Consider the following 21,074-nt stretch of genomic DNA (forward strand, 5'->3'; position numbering starts at 1 on the left):
AAGATTTTAAATGGAGTATGAAGGAATCTTTACAAAATAACAGAAACTTAGACATATAACTTTTCATCAATTAAGGGCTTCATTCATTTTTATTTTTTAAAACATTCTGGATGATGTTCATTGCAGGGGCGAGCTACTTGCATCCTACCAAAGCTAAAGAGTCTTGCTGCCTTTTAAGTATTGGAGAAACCATCCACCTGCTTCAATAAAGACCTGGAAATCAGGAAGATGGTGAGATTAAGTAAACAAAGCAGGCAAATGGGAATACTTATAACCATGTATGAAAGGTATTAACTGCCCATGTCTTCAACCCAGCTGTTTCTTCCTTTGGCTTTTCTAAATTTATCATTGAGGAATCCCTATGTCATTATAATTGGCTAAATCAAGGACTTTGCATTAGTCTTGTTTTTAACTCCTTGGGTCAAAATAGTCTCATTAATCATTCTGTTGCTGAGGGAGGGAACTCTAGGAAAAAGGTTGTGTTGGTTGGGAAACCAAATATGCATTGGGCTAAAGCTTTTATGTAGTTCTTAGATATCTCATGGATTTGATACTTTCTGGGGAAAGGAACATCAGACTTTAAGCTCCTGGAGGACAGAAACCTAGACTTGTATAATTCTGTGTCTCTGCAGCTTAGGATATTGCTTAGTAATAACAAGTACTCAATAAATATTTGTTAGGCTCACACTGGAGTTTTATTTTTATTTATTTATTTGAGACAGAGTCTCTCTCTGTCACCCAGGCTGGAGTGCAGTGGCGCGATCTCAGCTCACTGCAACCTCTGCAAAGCAATTCTCCTTCCCCAGCCTCCCGAGTAGCTGGGATTACAGGTGACTGCCTCCATGTCTGGCTAATTTTTGTATTTTTTTGTAGAGATAGAGTTTCGCCATGTTGACCAGGCTGGTTTTGAACTCCTGACCTCAAGTGATCTGCCTGCCCTGGCCTCCCAAAGTGCTGGAATTATAGGTGTGAGCCACTGCACCCGACCTGTTTAGCTCACATTGTTCAACTACAGTTTAGTTGGGCATAAAATTCCACATTAGCAATTATTTTCACTGAGCACTTTCTTCTTATTATGCAAGTATTTCCTGGCTTCTCGGTTGTTTTTGAGAAGTCTTCTGTCCATCTAATTGTCATTCCCCTCCTTCACTTGAGATAATTCTATTCTGAAGTTGATGTCTATTTTTCTCATCCTCGTTTCTATCCTTTTACTAGCTGTGTATTTAACTGTAAAATACTAGTGTGGTATTTAAAAATTATATAAAGTATTACCCTGTTGATATCCTGCAATTTGCTTCTTCAAGTTACCATATGGTCTCAACATTTACTTCTGTTGATACAAATAGATCTACTTCATCCATTTTAGTGTTGTATACTATTTCATTGTGTAAATATACCACAATGCATTTATTCATTGATGGCCATTAGTTGGTTTCTGATTGTTGCTATTGCAAACAGTGCTTTCATGAGCATCCTTGTATTTGTTTTTTATGTAACATATAAAATGTACATTTAGAAGTGGAATTGCTGGATCTCAAAGGATATGCACATCTTAGGTGTTGATGGTTGATTTCCAAAGTGGCCTTACGAACTTACACTCCCACCTGCTGGGCATGAGAGCTTCCATTCTTTACATTTTCACTGACCTGGGCGTTGTCAGACCTCTGAATGGGTATGCCCTTAATCCCTACTTTATACTTCCTTTCAGTATTATCATTCCCTATTTGCAGATGACAAAATGGAGGCTAAAGGGTAGCATGCTCAGAGAAAGAATGAATGCATGAATGACTGAACATGGTGATACTTTATTTCTTTCTTTATTATTTCTCCTACCAGAGTAGAACTTCTGTGAATGTAAGGATCATATTCTTAACCCTTAGAACAGGTCTTTACATAAAGTAGATTCTCAGTAGTTATCTGTTGTTTAATGAATGAATGTGGATGGATGGAGGGACCCTAGGAAGAAAACATTCGCTTTCTTTAGGAGGCTCCTCCCAGCCTAATGAGATACATTCTGCACTTAAGTCTGCAAGCTTTTAGAAGGAAGGGCGCTAGCTACCTCTGCCACTGGTGCTCTCCAGGCCTGCAGCAGGCTGGGCCAATGGAGGGAAAGAGGGGTGATAGCTAAGAATTTTTCAATGGAAAATTCAATCTGCTCAGCAGGAGTCTGATGAGAAGCTGGGGGCTGGTCTGAGGAGGATGCAGCTGGAGGGGCTGTCCATCTGGATCTCGCAGGCCTCTGGATACTGACAGGTTATTCTTAGCCATCTTTTCTTCTGTCTTTATTTTCTTGTAATCAGGGCTCTCTTGATTTTGCAATTGAAGCCTTTTATATCCCCCTTCTCTAAAGAAATGATTTTCCATATAGTAATTCTTTCCTTCTTTAGACTTCCCAAAGTGGGTGGGTGGTTCTTTTTGTGCTCAGACACTTTGCAAATTGCCTCCCACCCAGCTCCTCCCCTGAATGTTTCTGTGGCTGGTGGAGACCTATGATGTGTGCTGGGTATTTGGCCCCCATCTTCTTGTTTACAACAACCTCCTTGCTAATGATATTTTCCTAGTAACATCTAATATGAGCACATTTCTCGCCCATCCTCCCTCCACCCCATGTGTCTTGAATTCTGCTGGATTAATTTAGCTGGAGCCTTAAGAGGCAGCAAAACCTAGGGCAGGTGGCTGAGCTTCAATCCTTGGCTCCTGCGTCATAATCATAATCACTCTCATTGACATAGTGCTCCGTGGTTAGCAAGCACTTCCACATTCTGTAGCTCTTTAGTCCTCAGAACAGCAGAAGCCAAGGCCTCTGGGGCTTGGTGACAGCCCCAGCATCACATGCATAAGAGGAAAGGCCTGGATTTGAACCTCCTTTTCTGATGTTAAATCCCCTACCATTTCTTTCAGCCCAGGCAAAGATCCCAAAGTCAAATGCCTTTAGGGGCCAGATAGATAGTATAAATAAGAGAAACTGCTTGGAGGAGAATATATTAAGGATTAGTAAGGATTGTGGGAAACTGGCCGGCATGCTTTGCCTAAAGGCATTAAAATGCAAAACAGAGCCCAGCAGCTATAGTCCCAGTAACTCAGGAGGCTGAAGCTGGAGGGTCACTTGAACCTGGGAGTAGTGAGGCCAGCCTGGGCAACATAGCAAGATTCCATCTCTCAAAAAACATACAAAAAAAAAAAAAAAGGAAAGAAAGAAAAAAAGAAACATTTAAAAAATAATAGGAAAAAACCCATTTAATTTATCACTTACTCAATGTTCAGTCTATAATCTACCTTCTAGTTGGGAAAGGGAGAACGTTTGCATGGCGTCCCCTTTCCCACTGAGTAGCATTTACTTGATGGCTTGGGCAAGCATGACCTTGGTTGTAGTAAGTCTATAGTATAGATGATTCTGTTGCTTTTAGATTCTGTTACTTTTAGAATAGAATTGCAGCTTTTAGAATAGTATAATGGACCCAGGCATGTACAGATCCTGAGCCTACCCATCATCTCTCCTCTCTTAGAGTTTTCAAGACATGGTATTCAAAGTAATATTATCTTAATGTCTGTGCAAGTCCCAGATGTCCTTATTTACAACCCTGGTCAAAGGTTCTATTCTTTCCCTACATCTTTCTTTCCTTTCTCATCCCATTTGAAATCATGGGACCTGGTTGCTCAAGCCTACATGCTAAGTGACAGTGACAGTAGCAGAGTAGTGGGCAGAGTCCCCGAACAGACCCCAAGTTCACCTTCTGCCCTAGGGCAGGGATGTGGAGAAAAGAGAGAGGAGAGGATGGCTCATGCCTTTAAGTAGAGTAACTTGGCCCACTAGGAACAGGTGGCCCAGTGAAGGTCATGGGCTTTGGCCAATCAGACAAAAACTTCTCCTTTGAGGGTTTTAGGAAGGTGGTAGGCAAAGGTGGGGCTAGTATGGGAACGAGGACTGATGTATATCCCCTACTCTAAATAGAACAGCAGTTAAGACTGTGGCCCCAGAGAGTGCAGATCTGCCACCTAACCACCCTGTGACCCTGGGCTGGTTATTTAACCTCATTCCTCAGCACCTTTCCCCATAGAATATGGGTAACTGCAGGGGTGATGCGGATTAGCTGAGATAGGCATGTATTTTGGTCGGTAAACGTGAGTTATTTTTGTTGCTTTGAATTCTGCCTCTCTGCTATACTCTTGAGCTACTCATCGTAGCTAGAAACTGAGGAAGCCTTCAAATGCTGGCAGAAAGAATATGGAGAGAATAATTCATAGAACAAGAAACAACACTCTGCCAGTTTTTCCTCTTCAAAACTTGCCACTTACCCAAATGCCCTGATTCTACCTTTTCTCTCTAGCTCCACACCCTCAAGATGATCCCAGTGAGCTGGAATCCTGGTCGAGGGATCTGGGACTTGGCTAGATGAGATTTGGCGCTCAGATGTGCTTTTTGGGAAGTATAACTATGATTTTTCTCTAAATAATTACTCGAACTTAACTGTCATTTAGTCAAGACTCTTCTTAAGTAGCGTTCTTGTTTGTGTTCACGTGGCTTCTTGTGAGACAGACAATTTTAAAAATTTAAAAATTGTTCTATTATCCAAACACAACATTGCTGTGTGCCCCCTTCCCATTCCCCAGTCCCTGGAGTTCATTTTCTTTTGTATGTTTCACATATACCAATGACAAAGAGTTCATAGTAGATATTGCCTATGTATAGAATTAGTTAGTTAGTTAGTTAGTTTGTTTTTTGAGATGGAGTCTTGCTGTGTCACCCAGGCTGGAGTGCAATGGCACGATCTCGGCTCAGTGCAACCTCTGCCTCCCAGGTTCAAGCAATTCTCCTGCCTCAGCCTCCTGAATAGCTGGGATTAAAGGCGTCCACCACCACGCCCGGCAATTTTTTTGTATTTTTAGTAGAGACAGGGTTTCACTACGTTGGCCAGGTTGGTCTCAAACTCCTGACCTCGTGATCCACCCGCCTCAGCCTCCCAAAGTGCTAGGATTATAGGCGTGAGTCACCGCGCCTGGCCAGAATTAGGTTCTTATAAATGTGAAGTATTAGATTCTTATCAATGGGCAAAAGTAGAACTGAGGAACTATATCATATGCTTATAAACTGATTTCTTCTTAGTTTTTACTCCTATGATGTTTCTGTTGAGACCAGTTGACAGAGTAGGAGTGTCAGTATGGAAAAAGCATGGATCATTTTGAAACACGGATTATTCATCAATTACATGTGTTTTAGAATGGAGTCAGTGATATATTCTTGGAGATGATCGCCCCCTCCCCCCATCTCCTCCCCTTTTCCTTCCCCCACATCTGTAGCCACTTCCTGTCAGCTAAACCCAGAAGAAAAACTTGACAGAAGCAAAGGGCATCCAGAGAATTATGATCTCCAGGTTGTAGTTCCAGCTCTGTCATGTCCTAAGTGGTCATCTCCTCTCTGGGTCTCAGGTTTCTTATGTATAAGATAAGTAGGAGATTGGGGCCACAACACCTGAGACTAAAGGAATTCTAAGTTTTCATTACTCTGTGGATTCCACCTTTGCTAGCTTGGGACCTGGCAGGTCTCAGCAGCTGGTCATGTAGCTAATTCTCAAAGCAGATAAATGCCTGCAGGATAACTGTGAATCGACTCTAATCACAGCAGAGTCCAGCTGCTTCAATAGATGCTGGTGCCTTTGGCTGCTTCCCGGAGCCATCAGCCAACCCAGAGATGAAGCTGGCTGAAAAAGCGGATATGTTGGAGAGGCCAGCATCATATCTAAACACAGTGTCTGGGAAATACCCATGTCCCCAGAAAGAGGTCATTGAAATCCTTCACTTGGTGGTGCAGTGCAGAGACTCAGGAAAACCAGGCTTTGAGTCCTGACCCTGCCACTTATACCAGCGGTGTGACCTTGGGCAAGTTCTCTGGCCCTATGTTATCTTCCTCCTCCATACAATGAGGGTAGCAATAGAGCCACCTTGCAGAAGTGTAGTAAGGATTAAGGTCCCAGGAGGCCTAACAGTACCTACTAAGCAGAGGTCCTTAGAGGTACTTAGTAAATGGTAGTAGTAGTTATTATCCTGTGCCCTTTGTTCACAGGAGTCTCTTACAGGGGACTTGGGCTTAGTGCTCCTCCCCATGGCCAGGCTGTATTGGCTCATGCCCAAGGTGTAGCCTTGCCAGGGAGCCTGGTACAGAGATGCTGCTGATTGGGATGCTGATTAAATTCCCTGATTGAGGAGCCTCAGCATTCTGGCCCAGAGCAGGAGGGCCAGCAATATTTAGCACAATCTGCTTGGATCCTCAATTAAATTGTTTTCCCAAACTGCCCTTTTCAAGGTCTTGTCCTCTTTCTTCACCTCTTTCTGGCCCCTTCTCTCTGGGTCCTTTCCAGAGAAGGGAAACAAAGCCTTGTGGGGCTCCATCTGCTTCCCCCTATCCAGAGAGAAGGTGACAAGGCTGTCTTCCTTGCAGAAGATGTGGTTAAAACAAGCCTTGGCCATTCAAGGTGGCTGCAGTCTCATCCTGGAGGCTAAAGTCTCTGCGCATTCCAGGTTGATCCCTGTTTTCTTGGCAAAACTGAACTCTCAACTCAAACCTGCCTCTCCCTCCATCCTTTATCCCAACAGCTCGCAAGTGCTTTGCTGGCAAGGACGATTAAGTGTCACTTAGTGTATTTTTCCATTTTCCTGTGTTCATCTGGTAAAAAGAAAATAAAACAAAATAAAGGAGGCCCAGGATTGAACTGTCATTATTTTTTAAATGGAGAGAAGGGGTCACATGACTGTGAGTAACTGATTTAGCCAAGTGGCTGCAACTCCGAGTTTGCTGCAGAGCCGCCCCCTCCCGGTGGGGGCGCTGACGTCACGGAAAAGCCCCGCGGCGGGTCGGCTGGGCTGGTTATAAACCGCCCGGCCGCGGCGGCTGCAGGCGGTGGGCACGGAAGACGGGAACGGCGCAGCACTCCCCGCTCGTTGGCCCGGGTATCCCAGCGCGGACCCACGCGATACGCTGACGCCCCGACGCCGATCCGGCCGAGCCAAGTAAGCGGGGCGGCCCGGGACGGAGAAGGGAGAGAGTGGGAGTTTCCCAGCCCGCAGAACTTTCGAAGTTGAGAAAAGAACCCCTGGAACGTGCGCTCAGCACTGGGATTTTCTGGTAGGGGTCAGAGCTTCAAGTGCAAAGGATGTCGCTTCTCATCAGCAGGTTCCTTAGTTCAATTCGGTAGAAGGGTCTCCTCCTCCTACAGATCGAGTGGTCAGAGAGGGCAGCCCTTAATGATGCTTTATGTATTTGTTGTTTGAATGTAAGTCTACCAACTGAGGTGCTGCTTTTGAGACTAAAAAACCGGCTGGTCGTCCTGGTTAGTGGCGAGATGTTGGGGTACGGAGTGTGGGGGTGAGGGTGGGAGAGGAGTGTTTGTGCATCTTGCTGATTGCAATGTAAGTACTTATACTTTGTCGCCAGTAGCCGGAAAAACAGAGCTCCCGGCTAGGGGAGGTAGTCTGCAAAGGGAAAGTTGTAGAGAAGTTGTTGAGTATCATTTAGGGGAGTCTTCAGCCTTCCGATCTGCTTCAGGAAAGGGGTCTGAAAATGGTGGCTCAGGCCTGAGATTTCAGCACTTTGGGAAGCTGAGGCAGGAGGATCACTTGACCCCAGGAGTTCGAGACCAGCCTGGCCAACATAGTGAGACCACCGTCTCTACCAAAAAATAAAAATAAAAATAAAAAAAAGCTAGTGGACGTGGTAGTGCAGGTCTGTAGTCCCAGCTACTTGGGAGGCTGAAGTGGAGGATCACTTGAGCCTGGGAGTTGGAGGCTAGCTACAGTGAGCTATGATCGTGCCACTGCACTCCAGCCTGGGTGACAGAGCAAGACCCTGTCTCAAAAAAGGAATCTGAGTTGAATTAAAGAACTCTTGAGAGTGGACGTGGTTTGTTAAGAATGAGGCACTTTCTCTGCAAATTTCATAGGTCTGAACATGAGCACGTCATTTCTCTGCCAGGGTGTATAGGTTTGGAGCCGGGATGTTTTAAAAGTGGTATCTGTGGGTAAGAGGGCACAGCTGAGGCATAAACTTTAAACAGAAAATTTCCCCCCTACCCCCAATAATGGCAGGTGGATGCTCTCCAGGCAGCTGGAGAGCATCAAAGCAACTTTACTAAACATGGAAGTTCCAATAAGTGCCTGCCCAGTCCAGCCAGGGTTGCGGTGGGCAGGGGAGGGGAGGGTGATGTCATTGCCACGTGTTTCCCACTGAGGCACAAAACCTGCTGGACACTGGTGCAATTAAGAGCCAAGTTTAGACAAGAGCAGCTAACCTGACCAGCTGGTCCCCAGCAACATTAACTTGTTGCTTTTCAAGCCATCTCTGGAGGCTGCTGGTTCTTTCCAGCTGCCTCTGTGCCAGCTCTGAGTGCAGCTCTTCTTTCATCCAAGTCTGCTTTGAGGAAGGGGGAAGCCCATGGGCAGTGGGTAATGTTAACAGTATTTTTTATTTCCATGCAAATGACAGTCTGCCTGAGGAGCTGGTTACTGACAGTGTGGGCAGTATGTGTGTATGTGTGTGTGTCCAGTTGAAAGCCTGTCTTGTTGGGGTCTGGGGACTGTTTAATTGGTGTTCTTTACGTTAGGGATACTTGCTTCTCATCTCATCTAATAAAATATTGCTGATGACTGACCATGTATTTGAGTGGAGCTCTCACTCATGCTTACTAATGCTGCCATCTTGGCTGCTTTGCTCCCCAGGACCCAGCCATGACTCTGAATAATGTCACCATGCGCCAGGGCACTGTGGGCATGCAGCCGCAGCAGCAGCGCTGGAGCATCCCAGCCGATGGCAGGCATCTGATGGTCCAGAAAGAGCCCCACCAGTACAGCCACCGCAACCGCCATTCTGCTACCCCTGAGGACCACTGCCGCCGAAGCTGGTCCTCTGACTCCACAGACTCAGTCATCTCCTCCGAGTCAGGGAACACCTACTACCGAGTGGTGCTCATAGGGGAGCAGGGGGTGGGCAAGTCCACTCTGGCCAACATCTTTGCAGGTGTGCATGACAGCATGGACAGCGACTGCGAGGTGCTGGGAGGTAGGTGTTCCAGCCCCAGTGGGCTTCTTTCCATCGGGGTGGCCCAGGAAGAAAGAGCGAGGGTGGGTGATTTATTTACCTGCAGAGTTGGGAGCTGAAGTTAGGCATTTTGGACAATTGATGGGGGAGCTGAGTCTCCAGAAAAGCCCAAACACAGGCTCTCGGGGCAAGAAAATGAAAATGCTTGTAGACAGGACCAAAATCTGTTGAACCTGGGACAGAAAGGGAATTCTTCAGATTCCAATTCTAAATGGGTTGGGGAAGGCTGATTAGAGAGGGCAGAGCCAGAGGGTCAGCGCCCCCCCTGACTTCTGCTGACTCTGACTTCAACATTCTTCCCGGAACTCAGTATAGACACAGCCTTTTTCCATGGTTATACCTAAAACAAGCCAGTTGGAAAAGCTGTTAGGATGGCTCGATCAGTTTGCTTCCACCAATGTTAGAAACTTTTGTGGGTGTAAAATAGTTCAAAATCTGTATTTGAAATAGTATAATAATTTTTTAAAATGTGAAGTATAACAATGAAACTTTGTATAGAGTCTGACAGCTTTTCAAGACAATTTTCCCTGTACAATTTCAACTATTTATTAATTGGAGCCTGGCCTATTTCCAAAACTGTTTTGAGGTGACATTATCTCAAAATGCATGTATTCTTCAGCCAGGGGTAAAGCACAGCCCTATGTTCTGCTAAGTAATATGAGGATCCTGATAGCCAATGCCAGCCATAAAGTGTCTTTCAGCCACGGCTTCAGTCTGAGCATATGCAACCAGGGTAGTTATATGTCCCTATTTGCAGCTACAGAAATAAAGGAAGCACTGCTCAGTGTTTCCCCAAGTCACATGGTCTGTGTTCTGTCGCGACTCACAACTGAATCACAGAGTAGGGAGGTGTCTTAGCGATGACTCAGTTCTCCCCTACATTGATGCATATTAATGTTATTCCTCACTACCCACAGCCCATCTCATCTGGAGGTTTTATTCTCCTTGACTGTCTCAGTGTCAAGGAGTTCACTGCTTCATGAGGCAGCTCAGGAACTGGGCTATAAATGATGACTCATTGATGTAACATCGATTTCTCTCCTCGCTCCTGGAATCTCACAAGAGTAAAGAGAGAAATAGGGCCAGTGTTGTGCAATTGATTCCCTCTTTCTTTGTAAAGGCTGCCAGGTGACTTGCTAGGAAAGAGAAACGGGAGGAAGGGGCTAACATTTAGAGTAAATGTTTGCAACGGGAGAGGCACTTTGTTAGGTGCCTTATATTTGCAGCTGTTTATTTTGGTCTTCACAAAGTTCTTGTACTCATGAGTAAACTGTCGCAGGGAGATCAAAAGCCTTATCCAGAATCACCCAATAAGGAAGGGGGATGTAGAATTTGGGATTTTATAATCTTACTTCAGTTCATTTTACCATTTCTGGGGGACTTGCTATGTGCCAGGCACTGTGTTAAGTGCTTCCCACACATGTTTTTGATAATACTTGAATCAATCTGGCATTAATATACCTATTTTACAGGTGAAGAAATGGAGGCTTACAAAGTCAAGTGACTTTCCCAGGGTGAAAAAACTAGTACATGGTATGACCAGGATTCAAATCTAGCTGTGATTGAACCCAAATCCTGTGTCTTTTCATGGCCCCCGGCAGCCCCAGGATTCAGTTTCGAAATACTAAGTATGACAGCACATTGGGCATCAGCCACACACCTGGCTCTGTCCTAAGCTCTGGGATACAAGGCGATGGATGAGGTATACCATGCCCCCTAGTAATGAGCTAAATGTCAGTTGCTATGTTGCAGAGCAGGGTCACATTAACTAATACTTTAAGCAGTAACAATACAGTGCTTTGGGCGTTGACATAAGGAAGAGATGGACTGGGAGTTGTTTTTTGTTTTTAAGAGGGAAGAATTGAAAAAAGTTAGTGGATAGTAGACTTTCAAAAATGTTTGTCCATTAGAATGGAGTTGTATGTATCCAGAGGGTAATATTCCCATAGGCGTAACATGCTAAGAAGACTGACTCATACCCAGAATTTGGAAAGGTAGGCTTCCCAGATATTTTGGAAACTTCTTTGTTGAGAGACAGAGAGAGATGCCCAATATGACAGCACATCGGGCATCAGGCATATGGCTGATCCTGGGGCCGCAGGGGGCCATGAAAAGATGCAGGATTTGGGTTCAATCACAAGAGAGGAAGGGAATCCTTTCCCTAGCTTCTTACACAGAGAATCTGTAGGACCTGCTGGAATCACTAGTTGGCTTTGTTTCCCAAGAGGAAGGTTTTCTAAGGCACACCCCTACATTTCTTTTTTTTAAAAATCAGCATTCACGATAAGAAAAAAATCGACATAATATTCTCATAATGATTTCTCCTAATAAAGATGGATATTGTTACAGTTATACTGCAGTAATCTTATGACTCTCTGTATACACTGAATGCCATTCATTCGTTCATTCATTCCTAAGAAGTTACTGAATGTATAGCACAGAGCTTGGTGAGGCACTCTGGGGACACGCAAAGAGTCATGGGGCTTCTTCTGCAGAGATGCTCACAGTATGCAATGGAGCATAATGTATACACCAAGAAGAAATTGAGATAGGATGTGATAAATGTCTTGAAAGTGGAGTAAGGAGAGTGCTGTGGGAATTCAGAGGCGAAAAGATTGCCTCTGACTGTGGATTTAAGAGCTTCATGGTTGGCCGAGCACGGTGGCTCACGCCTGTATCCCAACACTTTGGGAGGCCAAGGCAGGTGGATCACCTGAGGTCAGGAGTTCAAGACCAGCCTGGCCAACATGGTAAAACCCCCATCTCTACTAAAAATACAAAAAATTAGCTGGGCGTGGTGGCACGTGCCTGTAATCCCAGCTACTCAGGAGGCTGAGGCAGGTGAGTCGCTTGAACCTGGGTGATGGAGGTTGCAGTGAGTCGAGATCTCGCCATTGCACTCCAGCCTGGGCAACAAAAGTGAAACTCCATCTCAAAAATAAAATAAAATAAATAAAATAAAATAAAATATAAAATGAAATAAATGCTTCATGGAAGAGATGGTCTCTGAGCTGGACCCTAGGGACAACTAGGATTTGGAAGCCCTGAGCTAGGTGGGAAGGCACACCACACATATACAGCAAAGTATGGAAGTCTCATTGGGCTTGGGGTTTGATGAATGGGTTTAGACACAGCTCTGACACTGACTTGGCTGGGTGCTCTTGGACAAGCCACTTAGCCTCCTCAAGCTGCCTCATTAGTGTAATTGGGGTAATACCTCCTTCATAGGGTGTTACGAGGATTAAAGGAGATAACAGGTTGAGCATGGGGCATGGTGCCTGGCACATAGTAAGTATGAAATGAGCATTAGTTAGAGCTGATTCTGAAGCTACCATTTCCTTTTGATGTGCTTATCTTTCAAAAGTGGTGGTTTCCTTGCTTGTGGCCCCTGTCCACTTTGGTCACCGTTGGCTGGGGCCCGTGGAGCTGTGCAGAGGGGACTGGGGCCAGTAGAGTAGAGGACAGTATTTGTAGAGCAGGCATTCTTCTGAGGCTCCTTGGGATCCCCTGAGCTATGAAAGCCGGAAGCAGTTGAAAGTTTTTAGGGGGTGGGATGCTGGAGTCTCAGAACTTTAGAGGTGCTGCAGGAGTCAGTTCTGGCAGTGAGAGAACACTTGGGCGGGTTTCACACACAGCACTTGAGCCAGTCTTGGGCAGAAGGGGCCTCGCTTCCAAGCACAAGGAGTGTTAACGAAAAAATTATTAACATGGTAAGGAAGACCTTATTCAGGACCGTTGCAGTAGGCATCCCAATAGTGGGGAGAGATGGGGCTCAACTCCAAATACAAGAAGAACGAGTGGGCAATTGGCCAAGGAGCAGGTGGGAGGGGGTCAGAGGATGGAAAATTACTAAGAGGAGACATCAAGGTTAGGGGGATTCTTGCTGAAGTCAGGCCAAGGACTTAGACTATTGGAGGTGGTGGGTGAGGAATTTGATCAGATATTGAAGGTGGGGGATTCTCACTAAACTGACTTAGCAGGATTCTTCCTAAGCTGTATTCTGCCAGGATGGACACGGAAGCCCAGGGAGAGGCCGGGTAGAGAAGAGGATTCAGAGGAGCCTGACTAAAGTTTGGTCAAGGAGAGAGTCTGTCAGGGGGATCAAATGAGGAAAGACTAACTGGTCTAGAGAAAGTGGCTACTGACCACCATCACCCCTTATAGAACCCCTGTCTGTCCCCATCAGCATTAGTTCTCTTGCTACATAGAGTGTGCACAGACACCCCAGCTTTCTTCCAGTGCACTGGAGAAGTAGGGGTGTCCCCAGAGGCTAATCAGTATCCAAACCTTTCTCCACACCTTTACTGGAAGCGAATTTCAAAGAGCTCTCCTAGAGTCTGGTATTCTTTTCCTTCCCTTCTCACCTGATTAGCACTTGAAAAGGATAAAAGATGAGCTGAGCAACTTAGATGAAGAGAAACCTGGAGCTCTGGTTACTCCCAGGCTTGTACCTGGTTAGGGGAGAGCCTTCAGTCGGGATGCCATGTGTGCTGGAAGGGTCCTGGTGCACACAGCCAGAGGCCTTATCTAAACTCATGTATTGGGGTGGGGGGTAAAGTGGGGAGCACACGTACTGAGCAGGGAAGGGATGGATTGTTTTAGCCTCCCAGACCTCCAACACAGTAATTTTCAGGCAAAGGTGAGATCAGACAGAATGATCCTGTCAGGAAGCTTCTAGAATGGGAAAGCATCGTGTTTTTACTTTCATGCCTGTGATCCTTAGTCCACTTTTTCTCTAGACTTGTTCTGATATCTCTTAAGCCAGGAGAAAGTTGGGTTTTCCTTTACCATAAGCGATTGGAACACAGTATGTTTCTATTTGAATGACTGGACACTCAAGCGAGTCCCCTGTACCTGAGTGGTGGGCTGAGAAAGTTCCTCCATCACTGAAGGAGTTGTCTGAGTGCAGGGAGGGGTTTTAGAGAAGAGCTAAGAACCCTGTGGTGGGAAGCAGCAGTCAGGCCATCCCCGCTCTGTGCTGCCCAGGCTCTGACAGTCTCCCTTGGGTTGTCTAATTTGCATGTTGAGGTTGTGAGGCTCTAGCCCCGGTAATCCAAATAGTCCCACTGTGATCTCATTCCTTCTGCATATTGTGAGCAGGCACACGATGGGCGCGAGAGAGTTTTAATTCCCCAAGGGCAAACACTTACTGATTAGAAGAATGATGCTGTGGGAGGTGGGGAAACTCACAGAAAGGGCCATCCCTGGTTAACTCTCTTCTTCTTTGTCCTAGTTTTCCTTCTTTAAGGAAGGGAAACCTCTCCTGATTCCAGTTCTTAGATGATGAAGCATTAAACCAGGAGCAGTGTTTTTCATAAACCGCTCGCTATTGTAAAACAAGAAGTGCCCTGGTTCCAACGTAGCTCTCTTAAGCTAGGATTTATCTGTAGGGAGGAAGTGCTGAGTATGGCAAGAACCAGCTTCCTTCACCTGAAGAAGTGATAATGGCTAACACTGATTGAGTTTCTACTTTGTGCCCAGGCTTAATATAGGTAATTGTCACATACCCCTAAGGTGTGAGTACTATTATCAGTCCCATTGCACAGATGAAGAAAACTGAGGCTCAGAGAGCCTAAGTTGCGTAGACCCCCAGAGTTCATAAGGGGTGGCACCTGGATTTGAATTCAGGTTTGCTTATTTTCGCAGCCACAATGCTATATTTATCATTCGTTCACTGCACAAACTTTATGGTGCACCAGCAATGTACCAATGTGCTGGGGGACACAGTAAACAGCACAGATGCAAATGTTTGCCCTAACAATCCGAGAGGGGCGGGAGGGACAGAAAATAATAGAATAAGTAAGTTAAATGTGTTGTATGTTAGGTGGCAATAAGTGAGATGGAGAAACATAAAGCAGAGAAGGAATATTGTGGGATAGAAGTGTTGCAATTTTATTTATTTATTTATTTATTTTTATTTTTTTTTTTTTTGAGACAGAGTCTTGCTCTTTCACCCAGGCTGGAGTGCAGTGGCGCAATCTCGGCTCACTGCAAGCTCTGCCTCCCGGGTTCACGCCATTCTCCTGCCTCAGCCTCTCCGAGTAGCTGGGACTACAGGCGCCCGCCACCACGCCCGGCTAATTTTTTGTATTTTTTAGTAGAGACGGGGTTTCACCGTGGTCTCGATCTCGTGACCTTGTGATCCGCCCGCCTCGGCCTCCCAAAGTGCTGGGATTACAAGCGTGAGCCACCGCGCCCGGCCAAAGTGTTGCAATTTTAAATGGATGGCCAGGAAGCACCTCCCCCAGAGGGAGCTAAGGGAACAGGCCTTGTGGGTATTTGGGGGAAAAGATTTTAGACAAAAAGAACCAGAAGAAAAATGATAAATCATCATGAAAGTCATAATTTTCAAAAGATGAAATTCAAAACAGGAAACCTCATTGTGAAAACAGAGCGGGGATGGGCTCAATGGTATTGGGATGAGGGAAATCCCACTTGCAAAAATCCCACTGTACCCCTTTCTACGCCTGCCCCCCATGGATTTTCCAGGCTGGAACTGCTTTGGCCCATTGTACTGTACTGTGTTCACCCTTCACCTACACACGATCTGGGCTGAAGTGCAGGGAGGAAAGTTTCCATTACCAAGTAGAGCTGGAGGCTGCATTTCTGTTATACTCAAGATGGAAAAACAAACCCATTTATTCCTAGGGAACAGCATTTTTTTTAAAAAAGGAAGAAAACTACAGCCAAAACAGGGAGAGTCTCAAGATTCTTTCTTGCACTTGTCCAAAGAGGAGCAATGTCTCTGAGCTCAAAGCTCCTGAAATTGCTAGTGGGTGTTCAGTAACTACCCACTGAAAGGTACAATGGACTTATGAAAATGCGGCTTACAGTTTCACTGGGTGGTTAATGTTTCCTCATAGCATTAACTATCGAATCTGAGTCAAAAGCTCTTAAGTAAGTTTATCCTCATAAATGATTTTCCCATACAAAAGGTCCAGTAATGATGCAAACAAATGCCTTTTACTCCATGTGGTTTAGTGATACATGTTCGAGAGAGACGTTCTGCTGGATAAGGACTGGAGGAATTATATGTAGAATGTTGTTGAAGGTGACAAAAAATAGTAATTTGCCTTTGAAAATATCTGTATACTTACATAATTAATTACATATTTAGTAGGTTTATGTTCTAGCACAATTTTCTACCTGACCCTCTTATGGAGAAATGTTGCATATTCGCCTGACTCCAATATCTTTGTTCTTTCTTTTCTAGAAGATACATATGAACGAACCCTGATGGTTGATGGGGAAAGTGCAACGATTATACTCCTGGATATGTGGGAAAATAAGGTATGCATAGCCTGTAGCTCTCTAAATTCCTTCAGGGCTTTCCTTTCAACAAGCTGTTTGGTGCAAGGGTGACCTTGTCCTATATAGTGGGTGTTCCAGATGAGGTGGGCTCATTTTCTTGATTAAAAGCATACTTCTGAAGAATGAGACTGTTCTAAGGAACAGATTGTTCACAAATGAGTTCTGAATAACAAGCAAGTTGTAGTGACTTGCCTTTGGTTCTATTAAAAAACACACCCAAAAAGTTTGTTTTAGGGAAACTACAAACAGGCATGGACAGTTATTTTAAATAACATACATCCATCTCATATGAAGTTGAGATTCTGAATACTAGTCTTCAACATTGGCTTTTTAAAGATTTTAAAAAGCTTCAGAACCTATGTGCTAGACTTCTGTTTATTGAAAACCCTCCTAGTCCCACAAAAGTGTTCTTAATCTCATCATTTGGAAAAGGCAAAAGGGAGTTTTGGGAAGTCAGAAAAGGCTCATTTTTGGTAGATTAAATAGAAATTGGAAATGCTGTTTGGCAGAGTAGTTGTGTAATTTATCAAATCAAGCTGTAGAAGATATTGAAAAGTAAAAACTTTTTGGCATAAACACTGGACAGGCTAGCAATCTTTACAGCCACCAGACATCTTATAGGCATGGAAGGCCAATGCTTTTAGGGAGTTGGAAGCGATTTTCTTCCTTTCTCCTATCAGCAAGGGTACTTTAGGATACACATATTGTTTCTTTGCAAACTGGTGCTTCATTCCCCAGGCCTGACTGAACTCACAGAAGATCTTATTGTTTCGTTAGGGGGAAAATGAATGGCTCCATGACCACTGCATGCAGGTCGGGGACGCATACCTGATTGTCTACTCAATCACAGACCGAGCGAGCTTCGAGAAGGCATCTGAGCTGCGAATCCAGCTCCGCAGGGCCCGGCAGACAGAGGACATTCCCATAATTTTGGTTGGCAACAAAAGTGACTTAGTGCGGTGCCGGGAAGTGTCTGTATCAGGTAAGAGGAGCAGAGCCAATACTGTACTGTAGAAACAATCGCTGGATCACATGCGTTTTCCTTCAGACACGGGTTCTTCCCTCCTTCCATGAGGCTGCATCTAGGAACTCAATAAGATGCTATATGAAATTTTAGGTGTGTTTCTCAGACTCCCACAGTCCCAGTGGGTCTCCTCCACACTAGTTGTTCTCCCTTGTCCATCTGGTCTACCTGCAGGATGCTAATCTCCCCACTTTTAAGGAGTTTCCTGGAATTCCCAAGAGTACAGGGAAATGAAAGTAGCATCTTCATGCAAGGATGATAGGGAACTCTGATTTAGGGGAACTGTGAGAAAGAGTTTCATTGAGGAAAAGGAATTCTACTCTGGCTGACTCTGGTTCCTGTGAGAAACACTGTCCTACCTCCTACTCCCCATCCCTGGCTTCTGAAATTTCATTTGAGGCATCAGTCTGATGGGGTCACATATTCTTCTTCATACTTAGCTCAGGGAAAATCTCTATCTGCTGAGTGGGCACCCAAGTGCTTTTACAGCCCTTGAGATTTTACTGGCCTGATTCAGATTTGATCCCTGGTACAATTATAAAACTAAAATACTACATTTCCAGGCCCTGCTCAGGAGGAAAGACACCTGATAAAGACAATGTACACACTAGTTTGGGAATGTCTTCCTACTAGGACACAACTGTCTACAGTAATCGTTTTTTTTCCAAACCAAAACTTGATGCATGGTCATTGAACACAATGAAATACTTGAAATTGAGACTGTCCCAGAAAAGCTTGTATAATTTAACTGTATTACACATTTGTAAAATTCTCAATTTTTTTCCCAAGATATCTCATTATTGCTTTATTTTTATTGTTATTTTAAAAGAGAGGAAAGCTAAGCAGTAGAATTCTTATTTCTAATTCTGGAAACTGGGTCAGGAGAAAGAGTTGAGTATGGGCTTGAGAACTGAGCAGACCTGGCTTCACTGCCACTTACAGGCTGTGTGAACTTCACCTGCAGAGGAGACTCCCCTCGGTTTCTTCGTGTATTTGACAGGGATAATAACGTATTTTCCAAGATTGTTGTGGACATTGAAAACAGTGTTTATAAAGAACTTAGCCTTGTTCTTGGCACATTGTAAGTCTGCAGTAAATTAAGGGTATGGCTTTCACTGTTATAACTAATATCACTATATTTGATGAAATGGGACCTTCAGACAGTGAATTTATGGGGGATCAGATCTAAAGCCCATCTCCCTTACTTCCAGGGATCCTCCAGTGAGACATTTTCTATTCACGCCCTGGGAGGGCCCGTGCCACAGCAGCATCCTCTATCCACTGCATATACAGCTGACTTAGTGTTACCTCGAAGAACCATCCAGCTTGACTGTGTGCTATGCGGGACTGTGCTCTGCAGTCCCTCTGACCTCTTTCTTTCCTTCCCAGAAGGGAGAGCCTGTGCAGTGGTATTTGACTGCAAGTTCATCGAGACCTCCGCGGCTGTCCAGCACAACGTGAAGGAGCTGTTTGAGGGCATTGTGCGACAGGTGCGCCTTCGGCGGGACAGCAAGGAGAAGAACGAGCGGCGACTGGCCTACCAGAAAAGGAAAGAGAGCATGCCCAGGAAAGCCAGGCGCTTCTGGGGCAAGATCGTGGCCAAAAACAACAAGAATATGGCCTTCAAGCTCAAGTCCAAATCCTGCCATGACCTCTCTGTACTCTAGGAACCCAGGGTCACCCAGATGTCCCTTTGATGGCTGTTGTTGAAGGCCATTGGGACCAATAATCTATATTAGATTGAATCCTTAAGTTAGATGTGGTTTCCCCCATTGTAGCAGGGAGCTAGCATATTAGCCTTGTGGGCAACATGATGCATGGGAAATGAAAGATTTTTGTAAAAAGTCAGTATTTATTTCCAGGAAAAGCCTGACCTTGCTATTTGAACACCCAAGACTCTTTAGAGGATGTGTTTGGTGTTCACATGTGTTTCTTCTCTTTTGGATAGTAGAGAAGTAAAGCTTACAAAGAATGCCTAGAACAAGAACTCTTCATCATTAAAAATTTTGCCCAGTGTTCTGATATGTGACTTTGAGGCCAATGGGTCATAAACAAATATAAGAAAGCTGTCAATGAGTTTCTTCAAAGGAGGGAAAACTTTCTACGAATCTAAGATCCATGGAGCTAGAATTGTAGAACTAGGCTCATCAGAATCGTGACTATTATTGCTCCATCAAACTGTGAAAAGAAATGATGTGGACCTTGCTGGAAACAAAGGCTTAGCAAACAATTTTTGTTCAATGCCCACCGAGACATGTAGAATTGGAAACTGATACATGTATCCCTTGTAGGCTCAAAAATTATATCTTACAATTTCTATTTAGGGGGAAATTATTTGAATCAGATTCTATTTAGTCAAAGCACCTTTTATGTTTTATTATTTTTGAATTCGTGGAGCCATCATAAAAATATTTTTAAAATCAGAATTATTGATACCCTGTAGTGCAAAATGTCAATTTTTAATGTATAATCAGAAGTCTGAATTTTTATAAAACATATAGCATAAAAACTTCCAGTATTTTGGTTGACCCTTGTATGTCACAGCTCTGCTCTATTTATTATTATTTTGCAAAATAACCATTTTAACATTTGATAAGGCATATTTATGAACATATTTCTTAATAAGAAAAATATCCATTTTATTACTTTTCTATCTTTTTCAAAATATGCAAGTTTTTACCTATATGTCTTATAATAAAAGAAATAAAATTTTTGAAAAAAGGCATTCTTGATTGATTTTCCTCCCCAAACAAGATGATTAGGATTATTTTTATACAGCCTTTAGAGCAAGCACATTCCAAAGAGACATATGCCTATTGTTTTCTTTGTTTTTCTCACTAGCAATAGCCCAGTCATTATCCGTTTTAAAGGGTATCCCTGACATCTCTGCTTTGAAATCACGATTCACGGTAATGCAAAGTTATTTTTGGCTGATACCGTTGGGAAGTATTTGGGGTCATCTCAATGCTGTTATAGGAAAAGCCAGATTGACCTTTTACTTTGGTCTGGCAAATGCCTGACTGAACAGATGGGCTTCACTTTGCTCCCTGGAGGCTCATGGTCTTAAACTTGACTAAGGCATTAGAGGAAGTTATAAAGGATTAGGGGGAAATAAAATAAAGGAAACTAGTGATTTCCAGCCTGAGATCTAGCCAGGCAAAGCTTTCACCAAATTCTCCTCTCTGACATTAATATGGCTTGACATTAATCACTTGGCATCTATCCAGCGGCCGTATGCAGCCCTTTTGCTGGAATGGAACTTCCTGGTGTTCTCCCTTCACATCTTCTCTGGCCCTATATGCACCCTATTTCACTCGCTTCTCCCTAGCTTTTTGAGTTTGTAGTGAGACACACACTGATGGTGACAATCATGGGACTTCAGACATTCCCTAAAGCGACACAGTTGTTGTTTTCTTGAGACGGAGTCACTCTGTCACCCAGGCTGGAGTGCAGTGGCGTGATCTCAGCTCACTGCAACCTCCGCCTTCTGGGTTCAAGCGATTCTCCTGCTACAGCCTCCCAAGTAGCTAGGACTACAGCGTGCACCACCATGTCAGGCTAATTTTTGTATTTTTAGTAGAGACAGGGTTTTACCATGTTGGCCAGACTGGTCTCAAACTCTTGACCTCAGGTGATCCGCCTGCCTCGGCC

General features: G+C 44.4%; 1 protein-coding gene across 2 annotated transcripts; it reads left to right on the forward strand.

The window, feature by feature from the left end:
* Positions 1-206: 206 nt before the first annotated feature.
* GEM (GTP binding protein overexpressed in skeletal muscle) lies at positions 207-20,148 on the forward strand. 2 transcript variants are annotated; one of them, XM_030795357.1, is made up of 5 exons: positions 207-231; positions 8,710-9,049; positions 16,302-16,378; positions 17,177-17,381; positions 18,813-20,148. In XM_030795357.1, exons 1-5 carry the CDS (start codon positions 229-231, stop codon positions 19,088-19,090), a joined length of 903 nt encoding a protein of 300 aa, XP_030651217.1. In that variant the 5' UTR covers positions 207-228; the 3' UTR covers positions 19,091-20,148. The 2 variants fall into 2 exon arrangements, with proteins under 2 accessions (XP_030651217.1, XP_030651218.1); XM_030795358.1 differs by having other exon boundaries at positions 18,816-20,148.
* The last annotated feature ends 926 nt before the right edge of the window (positions 20,149-21,074 follow it).

Source organism: Nomascus leucogenys, chromosome 16 (genome assembly GCF_006542625.1).
Source record: "Nomascus leucogenys isolate Asia chromosome 16, Asia_NLE_v1, whole genome shotgun sequence".
NCBI lineage: Eukaryota > Metazoa > Chordata > Mammalia > Primates > Hylobatidae > Nomascus > Nomascus leucogenys.